Source organism: Delphinus delphis, chromosome 17 (genome assembly GCF_949987515.2).
Source record: "Delphinus delphis chromosome 17, mDelDel1.2, whole genome shotgun sequence".
In the NCBI taxonomy this organism is placed as follows: Eukaryota; Metazoa; Chordata; class Mammalia; order Artiodactyla; family Delphinidae; genus Delphinus; species Delphinus delphis.
The window spans coordinates 39,114,693-39,128,132 of NC_082699.1; the positions used below are offsets into that span (position 1 = coordinate 39,114,693).

Consider the following 13,440-nt stretch of genomic DNA (forward strand, 5'->3'; position numbering starts at 1 on the left):
TACTGAAAATATTAAATTTAATTTGTAACGCTATTTGAACTGGTATTTGCTTATAATTGAGAATATTAGTAAAACTGTCCGTTTTTGCTAAAGGACATTATCTGTTTTTCAAATAGAGGAGAATCTATTTTTTTTTATTATCTATTATTATTACCTAAAAGTAATCTTAGTTTCTCACTCTCCCATTTTATTTTTCTTTGCCCTTCGAATGCCAATCTTTTTAACTCCATAGCTGTTAACTCCATAAGCAATATTGACCCCACATTGAGCAGTAAAAAGAAACAGTCTCTGCTTTTTTCTTCCAACACAGTGTAACTAAATTCAGCTAAATCTTTTTTTCCATTGCTTTTCTGACCCCAAGGATCTCAAAATCAAAAGCTAGTCAAGAAGTATAAGGAATCCACTTAGTTTCTCAAATAGCCAAAGATACAGAAATTACCTAGATTAAGTTTTCCATTTCCCCAACTCATTTTTTTCTTTAAAAACAGCCTCTACTAAATGTTCAAAGTCCGTTTTTCTATTCTCTGGTTTCCATATCACCAGTATTACTGACAAACATTTGTTGAACATCTACTAAATTTGGGGGGCAGATATAACTGTAAGATTTGATCCCCGTCCTTTTTATCTTTATTATCTTTAAGTGACTAAATGTGAAGAATGTAAAGGTCATTTAACAGTTCCCAAAATCATTTCTAAAAAGCACATATAGTTTTAAAAATCACATTTGGTAATGGTTAATACAATCCTTCTTCACAAACTGGAAGTCAAATGATCATAAATTACTTAAAGATGGGTACCCTCCACACCCCAACTCAATGAGAGCACAACAGGGGGAGTTTTCTCTGTTGCTCCAGGGCATACTTCTACCCTAAAGATGTGGAATGGAGGAATAAGCTGTTGGTCACACCCTTTCTCCCTCCTCACTTAAATTTCAGAGGAGAGCTCTGACATGCATATAGGACACATGAAGGACACCATGAGATATGATGTAATAAGGATAATCATGCCCTGCCCATCCCTTCCAAAAGGATTAAAGATGATAGGGAAATAGAGCCTTAAGTAGAATATGGAAGGGTCGCAAACCTTAGTAATGAATATAACTCTCTTCTTTCCTCTGCTACCACATAAGACCAAAGTGAGGTGTGGGAGAAAAGCTACACTGAGTTATTCAGGCCTAATTCTAGTCTAGGCCTTAAGCTAAAAAGGATTCGGTAGAAACAGATTCTTGTATTTACTCACAGTCTATCTCATCCTTCCAGACAGTCTGGGCCAGAAGCTTTGGCCAGCAAAAAACCATATGCATACAGCACAAATATATAAAAATAGAGGATATTTATATTAAACACTTACCATGTATAGGGTAGTCTTCCAAGACCTTTACACGGATTAACTCATTTGACCCTCACAACAATTCTATGAAGTAGATGGTCTTACTATCCCTATTTCACACATAAGGAAACTGAGGTACAGAGAAGTATAACTTGCCCAAAGTTGCACAGCTGTAAATATCAGACTTGGAAACCAAGTACAAGCAGTCTAGTCCCATCTCCTACCTTCTTTACCATGATACCATTGTGTTTATTCCTCAAAGAATCCAAAATCTGGATTGCAGAACATTACATAGGATTTAAATAATTCAGAATCCTACCAAGACTCAACTAACATAGGTTTATTAGTATGAATTCCACTCAATACCATCAATTCTTTGGATGCCAAACATCATATTACAAGTTTTGCATATTCACTAGGCAAAAATACCATCATATCTCCCCAAAAGTAAATACGGACCAGTTAGAATTATCCTTTTCTCACAGGCGAGGCTAATGAGGGCTGTAGCTGTCTTAATGGTACTGTTCTTCAAACGATGCCCTTCATCACAAATTAGAAGATCAAATTTTATATTCTTAATTTGATCCAGGGAACGAAGTAACATTTCATAACTGATGATAAGAACAGAATAAAATGGAGATTTGGTGAATTCTTCTACCTTGTGGTCCTAAGAAAAAAAAGATAATATTTAACAAATCATGGGCAAAAACTGTGTGAAATCAAATATAAGCAGCGTATTCCTGACAACCATTAACTAGGTATTAGAATATGTTAACTCATGACCAAATTGTAGGGCAAGATTCCAGTTATCTGCAAAGGGTCAGAGCTACTTACACTTGAAAAACTGCTACGTAGACAGTGAAAACTGCAGTATTGATTTGAAAATCTAGAGATTTAGTAAATGACCAGGGCTAAACCTTTACAAGTCTCTTACCTGATCAACAGTAAATATCTTGATCCTTTCAATTCCTAGCCATTTTTGAAATTCTTTCCTCCAATTATTCACCAAGCTTCCAGGTGAGACAATAAGTGTCTTCTTTATTACTGGCTTGCCACCGTAGGGTCCCTGACACTGTAGAGTCCAGATGAGCGAAATACATTGCAATGTTTTCCCTAAACCCATTTCATCAGCAAGAATAGCTCCACATCTGCCATTCACCCTGTTAGAAACAATTATGCTTCCTTCAATTACAAAAGGAAAATATTTTATGTCCCTAATATCATCACCTATTAGTCAAGAACCAGAAGCTGATATTTTGTACGTAGGATGATCCTAGCCCCCACTAAACACTTTTTCTAGCTCTTCAATCAGCTGATTTATGACATATCTCTCTTTTGCATCTTTGCTAATTATATTCATTACATATTTGTGAACTAAATTACTAAAACAACTTGAAATTAGAGTTGAATCTAAATCATCTGTTACTATCATGTATCTATATTTAGAGATTAGAAATGAATCCCAATTTTATATCTACCTTTGAATAATTTAACTATAACCATGCTTCTCATCACCAACAGTTGAGCAGTTTTTATCAGTTTCAGTATTAGATATCAAAACAGTTTAAAATACATTGAAATGTAAACCAGAAAGATCTATTGGTCTATATTTATGATTCTCTGGCAGTAAATGAAGTCCTCAACCAAAACAGCTCCTTGAGCTGTAAGAAAAAATAAACACTAACTTTTTGATCTAATACATGTAATTTAGTAAAACTCTCATCCAACAAACCTACTTGGTTAATGTAATTTAAAATTAAATATTATAAGGAATATAATAATATAAGTAAGTGGCATTTTATAACATTCATAGTTTTTAAAGCTCTTTGAAGGTATTAGATATACATTTTTAAAGTTACAAAATCCAAAGGAATTAAGGATATTACCAAAAATATAAGTGTAGTTTGTTAATCTATTGTATTTCTTACTAGTAGAAATAATAACCAAAAACAATTTTATAGGGGACTTCCCTGGTGGTCCTGTGGTTAAGAATGTGCCTTCCAATGCAGGGGACGCGGGTTCGATCCCTGGTCGGGGAAGTAAGATTCCACATGCCACGGGGCAACTAAGCCTGTGCGCCGTAACTACTGAGCCCACAAGCTCTGGAACCTGCACACCACAACTAGAGAGAAGCCTGAGCACTGCAACGAAGAGCCCGCACGCTGCAATGAAAGATCCTGCAGGCCTCAACTAAGACCCGACGCAGCCAAAAAAAAAAAAACAAAAAAAAACCACACAATTTTACATATGTTATCCATTTCAAAGTGTAGAGAAAAAATTACAAACATGCATCATAGCCACTATTATTATTTTAGATCAACAATTTGCCACTGCAAGATGCCAGCTAACTGAGACATAGTGAGTGACAGAGAGAAAATAGTGATCCACCATCCATCATCCACCATCATGGTATAGGGAAGAGAACAGGAAGACTTCTCTTGAAGAAGATGAAACTTGAGCAGAGTTTTAAAGGTAAATAGGAATTCACTACATTAATCAGGTAGATCAGTACACTTGGAGCTTGAACTGAATTCCAAGCAAGAAAATAAAAGCTAGGAAGCTGGCAAAATAGGAAGAAGACAGAAGATGAGGATACTTATCCTTGAAAGCTCAGACTGTATCCTGTAGGTCAGCATCTCCCAAACATCAGTCTTTCATGACTACCATTACAATTTTTTGCCATACATGTGATACTATATGTTATTATTTATTATTTTTCTCTAAACCAACTCACTTTTTTACTTAGATTTATTTGAAAACTCTTTCTAAGCATAATTTATCTGTGAAACAAAAAGTTTAATGTGCTATTTCTTTCTAATTATTCATTAACTCAATATGCTACTATTAAAAGTTAAAAATAAAGTTTGTCCATGTATACCTAAAATGATCCCATACACAACCCAGTAAAGTGCATATCACAGATTAGGAAACACTGCTCTAAGTTCTGAGAATTGTAATAAATTTAAGTAAGGAAATGCCATGTTCAGAATTGTTTTCAGAAAAATCAAGCTGGTGGTGATAAGGAGAATGAATCTGACAAGTATCAGAAGCAGATACACAAGTTAGAAACCACTGCAATAGTCCAGATAAAATATAATTTTATGACACCAGTTACTAGAGCTGCTACAGTGAGGTGCCAGAAACAATCAGGACCCAAATGATATTTGGGAGGTCAAAATAATCAAAAGTTTAGGTTTGATTAGATAGAGAAGGTGAGAGAGAAGAAATCAAAGATGATTCTCAGGCCAAGTGAGATAAGATCTCCAAAAGGAAGAACAGATTTGAGAAAGAACATGAATCTAGAAAGTTTCTAGGAAATAGTTTTCCCTTAACTTGTCATCATTCAACGGGTTCTTAGAGTTTGGGGAAATTTACATTCCCAACTCCCTAGTAAATGACCAGTATAAAAGTCAAGGTCCTATGCATTAAAAACAAAACAAAAAAGGACTGGAAGGAAATGTACTAACATGTTAGCAGAGACCTTTGATTTCTTTTTACTCCCTTTGTCTGGTTTGTATGTATGTGTGTGTCTTCTATTGATACTTCAACTGTACTTCGACTACAGTTCTTTAAGAAAACTCAATTTTAAAAGGAGAGGAGGGGGACTTCCCTGGTGGTGCAGTGCTTAGGAATCCCCCTGCCAATGCAGGGGACACGGGTTCGATCCCTGGTCCGGGAAGATTCCACATGCCATGGAGCAACTAAGTCAGTGAGCCAAAACTACTGAGCCTGCACTCTCGAGCCTGCAAGCCACAACTACTGAGCCCACATGCCACAACTACTGAAGCCCACGCGCCTAGAGCCCATGCTCCACAACAAGAGAGGCCACCGCAATGAGAAGCCTGCACACCATAATGAAGAGTAGCCTCCACTCGCCGCAACTAGAAAAAGCCCGTGCACTGCAACGAAGACCCAACGCAACCAAAAATAAATTTTAAAAATAAATTAAAAAAAAAATCTGCTTAAAAAAAGCTGGGGGGCGGCTTCCCTGGTGGCGCAATGGTTGGGAATCCGCCTGCCAATTCAGGGGACGCGGGTTCGTGCCCTAGTCCGGGAGGATCCCACATGCTGCGGAGCGGCTGGGCTCGTGATCCGTGGCCACTGGGCCTGCGCGTCCGGAGCCTGTGCTCCGCAACAGGAGAGGCCACAACAGTGAGAGGCCCACGTACTGCAAAAAAAAAAAAAAGAACTACCTGCGGAATAAACATACACATTAAGTACCATTTGCCATTCCCACCAACTAAAATATATGCTGTACCCACTGAGATGCATTATATATCAGGCTTGTCCTAGAAAACCATTATGTTACAGGTTAAATCAAAGCTCAGATTAAACAGATTATTTTCCTACCTCATTCCCATCACACATTCATAAAGGAATATGATCCCTTCTTTCTGATGTGGTCGAAGGTGAAATACAAGGTGAGGATCTATCACTACATCCACAACAGGAAAACAGTTCTTACTGAACATCTGCTGGTGATTATTATCTGGTTGTGGCATAACAAGTGAATCTTAAGAAAAAGAGAAAAGTATAATTATAAATGTATTCCAATTTCACTCTGTCAGTAACTACATTATCTTGCTCTAATTACTCAGAAGGTAGAACTATTTGCCATCATTTGTGGCAAAAAAACTTTGAAATTCAGTAACATCAATGCTAAGCAAAGGTACAAAATTAAAAAAATAAAATCTCTTGCCTTATTGATGTAAGATTTCATGCAAAGAATTGTGAAGAGCTTTCCAAACTTCATGCCCAAAAGTGCTTTGAAACCACTGAAATTCACTGTTGTCTCATAAAGAATTCAGCCACAACACTTAATAGTTCAGTATTCAGAGCAAAGAGAACTATTTCCAACTGAAAGCACAGGTTGGAATTTTGCCAAGATGCTCTTGCTAATACTCACAACTTCTTATTCTGGAAAGGCTTTCTAAATTTAATATAAAGGCTCCCTTTTTTCATTCTTGTACCCACTAACAATGACCATTACTCCTATTATTCAGAAGAACTGAGAAAGAATGACAAATTTTCCATTGACTTCACCACCATTATTTGCTTAAAGTTAATTACTTCATTCATAAATCTTTGCAAAGCAGCATGAAGTAACCATCAAATAACAATGTAATTCTTTAGAAACACGCTAATACAATTTAAAAGATTTATTAAAAGTCACCCAAAAAAACAAAATCAAACATAACTAGAAAGCTGGTCTCAACTGATAAATCTGAAATCAGAAAATAAACTCATCAAAATAATTTTTTGGATATATTTGTATGTCTACATCATGGTTAAAAAAATAAATTTTAAAAAATAAACAAAAAGGAAAAAAGAGAAGAACAAAGATGAGAAAAGGAGATTTTTTAAAAATGGGTTCCAGGAACTCAAATATGGGGAATTCCCTGGCAGTCCAGTGCTTAAGACTCTGAGCTTTCACTACCGAGGACACGGGTTCAAATCCTGGTCGGGGAATTAAAATCCTACAAGCTGCATGGTGTGGCCGAAAAAAAAAGAAGATTAAATAAATAACCATCAATGTGGAAATACATAGTCACAGGAATGAGAGTCTGGTTGTGTTTACTGATAGCAATTACCCAGAAGAAAATTTTCTGTGATCTTCCCATGTTTCTGAGCAACCAGGAATTCACCTCTCATTTTTGAGATGAATTCCTGGCAGGTAGGGGACTAGGGAGTGAAAATGGAAAACTTGGCCCTTGGGTTTCCTCTATATCCCGGTAACAAAGCAAGAGTGTATGCCTTGTGGATTTCCAACCAAGAAATAGCCCCATTTTTTTCTATCTTTTAAAAAGGACAAAGGGAAAAAAAGAAGATAGAGGTAAAGATGATACACAGCTCAAGCAAGAAGGACCACAGAATCATAGGTCATCTAACAAAGTACCCAGCTTCAAGAAAAGTAAAACCTAAAGCACCACAGCAATAGGACACCAATTCAAATCTTAAGATGCTCCTCTACCTTCACAATGATGAGGCATTGTTCAATGCTAACAAAATCTGTCATGCTTTAGTTTTAAGTGTACAACTTAGTCCTAACCTTAGCAAGATAAAAAAAAAGAGAGAGAGAATAATCAACTATTTACCATTTACAAAAAGGGCTTGCTTACACACACCCACACATGCTCATATACACATATATACAAATTATCACAATAAAATTTTTCATTCATTCAGTCAACAAATATTTATCATACACAACATATACCAGGCACTCTAAGTCTCTATGGTAGTTATTAGAACCCATATTTTACACATGAGGAGGCAAAAATATTAATGAAGTGACTCCCCCAACAGGTTGAAGGACCAGTTAGTTCAGTGGTAAAACCAAGACTCTAACTCAGGTCTTTGACTAAGTACAGTATTCTTTTCAGTTCCCCACAGCCCTCTATTATTACATGACAGGAAGGCAAAGAGAAATAAGAATAAAGGAGAGAAGGAGGCTTGTTAAAAGAGCTAGTGGGACAGACAAAATATTTAGATAAAGAGAAAAATCAGAAGCATAAGCTTCCACTCTCTAAATTTCAATTAAGTCTCAAACAAGCTAGAATAGAGCTAGGAATTTTTAATTTGGGGGTTTTAATCTCAATTATGCCAACAGTTATTTTAATTCAAGCAAGTCAGTTCATCCTTCTGGAACTCAGTTTCCTCAAATGCATAGTGAAGGGATTGGTCTAAATTATCTAAAAGGTCCCTTTATTTCAAAAATTCTGTTTCCATAATACTTGCAAGAGGGGAAAATAGTTATTTTAATACTTTTATTTATGATTATTTTAATAGTTATTTTAATACTTTTATTTTACTACTGTTACGAAAAAAGCCTATTCTCCAACTTCTACATCTACTACACTATAATTCAAATTTCTTGTCTGTCTCCTCACCAAAGGAGAAGCTCTGTCATGACAGTTTCACCTCTGGGCCCAATGTATAAAAGGCACACAAAAAATACTTGTTGACTGAACCATTAAATTTTAAAAAGTCATAAACAGACATGGTTTTATTTTTTATGTAATTTTTAAATTAAATTCATTAATGTGAAAATTAACTTGATAAATTGAATTCTCATGAATAAAATTTGAATTCTTTACATGACATCTGACCTTTCAATATTTTAATACTGAATTAAATCACTAATATACGTGATCAAAGCATATGGCCTTCAAAACGGAAACTCAAAAATATTCCTAACTCATGAATTTACTAATTTTTCTCCCTACTAAAGATAACAGATTTTACTCAAAATCATATACATGTATGTATGTGTGTATACATCTACAATTTACACAACTTTCCTTTAACACATGTATAGAATTTTGATTACTGTATTCTTGCAATTGTACATATACTTATGAAATAATTCTCACACTATATTGTTACTCAACTTCAACATTATCCCTTACATCAGACTGTATGTCTGAAAAACAATATTTATTTTTACCTGAAAGCTTTAATACAAAATTTAAACTTTAAGTTCACATACCAAAACATCTTTAGACAGTAAAACATAATACTCAAATTAGTTTTGAAATCTTACTTGGTGCATATGGGTCATGGCGTGGTTTACAATTTTGGAAACTTTTCTGTCTATTTTCCTTTGAACTTAGTTTACAGACACTTTTGAAAGGGTTAGAGAAACACTTCTTGACAGCTTGAGAAGAACATAAGGCAGCAGAACTTCCTCCTCCAAGCTGAAAACATCTGCCACTGTTGAAATCATCTGGAGAGATTATACCCATGACTTCTATTTCTTTTCCACCAATCGTCATTGTTTGGCCCTCTTCAATCTTTTCAAGCTCTTTGAATTTATATCCAATGCCTTTAAATTGAGAAGAAAAAAATTAATTTAATTTATTGACACTCTAAAATGACTTGATTAGTGTAACCAGAGTCTTCTTCCTGTAACTGTACAGAATAAAAACTACTTGGAATGCAAATAGCCTCATATAACCATTAGCCAGTTGTGGTGCATGGACTTAGCTGCTCCGCAGCATGTGGGATCTTCCTGGACCAGGGCTCGAACCCGTGTCCCCTGCATTCAGCAGGTGGATTCTTTTTTTGTTTGTTTGTTTGTTTTGGTTTTGGTTTTTGCGGTACACAGGCCTCTTATCATTTTAGTAAAAACACACACACATACATGCAAAAATCAGAAGGCATAAATAATTATATAGTTATAAAAATTAGGCAAGTTTTAGAGAGGCAAGGCTTTTCTTAATTACTGAAAATACAGCCTATTGTATTCATAGTTTTGCCATCTGCTGTCTGTAGAAAATCAAGCCAAGAAAAGAGTTTGACAGACTATATGGACCCTCCTTTCTTGTGAACAAACTAGAGAAATACCAGGGCAGCTCTATTTCCACTTGGAAACAGCTGGAAATGTGCAGAACTAGCAATAAAAACAATTTCTACCACAACTAGTACTCTACTGTTCCACCTGAGATAGCATAGTAAAAATATATTGTCATAGAGGCCACTGATAGTCCAAGTTCTAGCTCCTGAATAAAAGGTGGCATAGGGCTTCCCTGGTGGCGCAGAGGTTGAGAGTCCGCCTGCCGATGCAAGGGACACGGGTTCATGCCCCGGTCCGGGAGGACCCCACATGCCGCGGAGCGGCTGGGCCCGTGAGCCATGGCCGCTGAGCCTGAGCGTCCGGAGCCTGTGCTCCGCAACGGGAGAGGCCACAACAGTGAGAGGCCCGCGTAATGCAAAAAAAAAAAAAAAAAAAAAAGTGGCATATTTTATAATAACAAACTTGAGTTATTATTAATTCAACAGACATTTATTAAGTGCTGCCAGGTGTAAGGTGCTGATGCAATATAAATATGAGTAAGTTAGTCAGAGTCTGTTTAAAATGAACTCATTAACCAGACAGAGTGAGGGAATTTTAGATTCCTATGCTTGACTACATTAAATGCATGGTTTTTGTGCCACTAGGAGGGGCAAAAACTGTGTACAACAAAAACTTTTTAAAGTCTCTAAAAACAAAAAATAAAAGATCATCACATTTTAGAAAACATGACATGACCCTTTTAAAACTAGCTGGAAATTGCTACAATTCCCTATTAAAACTGGGCTAATCGTTATAATCCATGCCAATTGGTAACTACATAATATACATTCTTCAATTATTTATGACAGAGGTCTGATATAGGAAGAAGTTATTTGGCTGGAGCTCCTCAATGCTAAAGACCCATCCCTCCATTTCCCAGACTATCTCAATTCAACAACAGTCTTGATCTCTCCACACTAAGGAAGAGAATAGTTTTATCTTCATATAGAATCCAACACTATTAATCCAATTCCTATTAATCACATGAAAATGGGAGATAAGAATAAACATAATTTTGAGGCATCTTCAAAAGTCTCTAATTCCAAGATCTCTCATTTCACTTTGATCCATAGTGATGACTGTCTCAAACATCTCTAAGTCTCCAGAAGACCTTCTTTAAACTCTTGAGCTCTGTTTCCCACACCTGTTCTTTTCTGGGTATTGTGTAATGACAGTCAAATGAATCTGACTACATTATCACAAGCTATTAGCAACTTCAGCATTACAGCCTTCAGTTTTCTTAAGAGTGTTTATTCCTACATTAACAATATTTAAATGCTGTATATCCTATTTATTTAAAAGAAAAACCGTTTGCATTATAGGCAATAACTTGCAAGATTAACTCCAGGTTGATATATTTATTAATGTTATAATTAAGCAACCAAATCTTATGTTTGGATGTTTTCACTTTGAAAGCCAATTAAAACCTCCATTAATGTTTAAACCAGTGGATTCAACTCCTGCTGGATATGAGAATCATCTGGAAATCTAAAACATACGGATGTCCAGCCCCTCTCCCCACCATCCAGACCAAATAATCAGAGCCTCAGAGGTCAAGGCCTAAGCACTGGCATTTTTTAAAAGCACCACAGGTGATTGTACTTGGGTAGTCAGAGCAAAAACCCACTGTTTATAAACTAATCTGCATTTATCACTACTTGCAACTGAAAGAGCATTTTATTACAAACTATACATACTCAAAACCATATATACTATACCTTATGGGTAACAGATGTTCCACAGTAATTTTGATAATTTTTACCTCTCTACGTGGCTTTAGAATATAATTTCACTAAATAGGTATAAACAAGTTCTCCAAAAATTTTGCCTCAATCTACCCTAACCAACAACGTGGAATGTGTACTGCAATTTTTCTTTTTAAATTTCTCTGAACACTAAGAATAATAGTGAATATATAGCATTTGTTCAATATTTTTATAATAAAAAATTCTATTGCAGATAATTCCATACAGCCTCAACTCTTGCCTCTTTGCCACTGCTCTTCATATACTATATTCCTGAAACACTGAAGTAGTTTTGCCTTTGAACCTGTACATATGCCTTGCCCCTTTCTCATCCCCTACAAAATTATCCATCCTTCAAATATTACCTTAAACAATAACTCCTATGAAGCTTTCCGTTAGCCTCGAAGGTCAACTTAAATGGTCCTTCTATATATGCTCGTATTGTGCTTAGCAAAAATTCTCATTGAAACAATTACCTTAGTGCTTCCTAATTATTAATTACATTGCCCTGTCCCCACTAAACTGTAAACTATATCCATCTTTGAATGCTTACTCCTAGCATTACTGCTTAGCACATAACAGTTACTGAAAGCTATAAACTATGGTGTTTTCAAATGAATGAGTGAACTTGTAGAACAGACTTTATAATTATGGGCCACACTCAGAACTGAACAGTAAGAGACAATGCAAAACAACCATAATGGTTTTAGGTATTCTGAATTTGTGGGCTAATTTGTACAAATCATGCTGGCAACATTTTATAACGGAAATAATGGTAACCTCCAATTTGTATGCATTAATCTAGGTCATGTCTAGTCATTATCTCCTTGCTATTTTTCAATTTTTTTCAGGTATCATTGAAGTTAAATATCATTCCACTCCTAATACCAACATTTTTTTAACTTTTAATCACTCAGCATTCTGGAAAAAAAAAAAAAAAGACGTAAAACACACCAAGACAAACTGCTTAATCTCACAAAAATGCCAATGTAACTGTATATACCTGGATGGCCATTTTATTTTTGGAGAAAATGAAACCATGGGATGAGATTCATCTCACTGAGTATACATAAGACTGTCAGACTCACGATTAAGAGATAATTTTATGTTTATGAGATAATTTAGACATGACAGTCAATTAAGGAACAACTTTGTAAAACCCAATTACATTTCAATTTTGTAGCCAGAGATATATATTTAGACCAAATCATAAACATCAGGTAATATCACAATACCTCTTCCAATGTCTTTGCCTTCCAAATCCTTTAATGTGAATGACTTTCCTTTTACAATAAGAACAGCATCACCTTCCCACTTTTTGTGTTTTTTCTTTGAAGGCTTACACCAAACAACACTGAAATATTTAACTAGGCTATCAGGCTCCTCTTCTTGTCCCTTAGACACTGTTATTTCTTTAGGGGCTAAATGAACTAGAATAAAAAATAAAATAAAAACCACATTATTAAAGATGACTTTAATATTTAAATAGTAAGATCATTCAACAAATAAAAGCACAGGTGAATTAGATTGTATTATTATTTCATGCACATGTTAGCATTTTATAAACTGGGAAATTGCAAATGTCACGTGCTAACATTACCATGAGTAGGATGAATGTAAATTTCTTATCATCATACAAACTATGTTGAAATAAAATAACACAATAATCACTCGCAACATTTTAAACTCTACTAATTGAAGATAAAATTTCAGCATCCATGGAAAAAGATCTATAATCACATTCTGAATAAACAACTGATTTAATTAACAGTGACATGACAAAATCAAGGAAAAGTAATATAAGATCACAGAGTTCTCTCAAAGAAAAACCTGTAGTTTTTTCAAATAAGAACAAAGTAAAACAGTAAAGTAGCAATCAGACTAAATTTCATTAATATACTCTTGTCTCCTAGTTAGGGTGCAATCAGGTTGGACCACTGATTCTGAGAATTCAGTAGTATATAATCAGGAAATCAAAAGTTTCTTACAAAAGTCTATACTCCTCTTGAAAACATTTCCAATATCACCTTA

The 13,440-nt window shown here is 35.2% G+C and overlaps 1 protein-coding gene across 2 annotated transcripts in view; it reads right to left on the reverse strand.

The window, feature by feature from the left end:
• RAD54B (RAD54 homolog B) overlaps window positions 1–13,440 on the reverse strand; it is a 95,010-nt gene that overhangs the window by 24,033 nt on the left and 57,537 nt on the right. For both annotated transcript variants that reach the window (XM_059994904.1, XM_059994905.1), the window contains 5 exons: window positions 12,645–12,839; window positions 8,873–9,154; window positions 5,680–5,842; window positions 2,264–2,489; window positions 1,789–1,996 (listed from right to left, as the gene is read on the reverse strand). In XM_059994904.1, coding sequence (XP_059850887.1) covers window positions 1,789–1,996; window positions 2,264–2,489; window positions 5,680–5,842; window positions 8,873–9,154; window positions 12,645–12,839 — 1,074 coding nt within the window. The remainder of the gene's footprint in view (window positions 1–1,788; window positions 1,997–2,263; window positions 2,490–5,679; window positions 5,843–8,872; window positions 9,155–12,644; window positions 12,840–13,440) is intronic.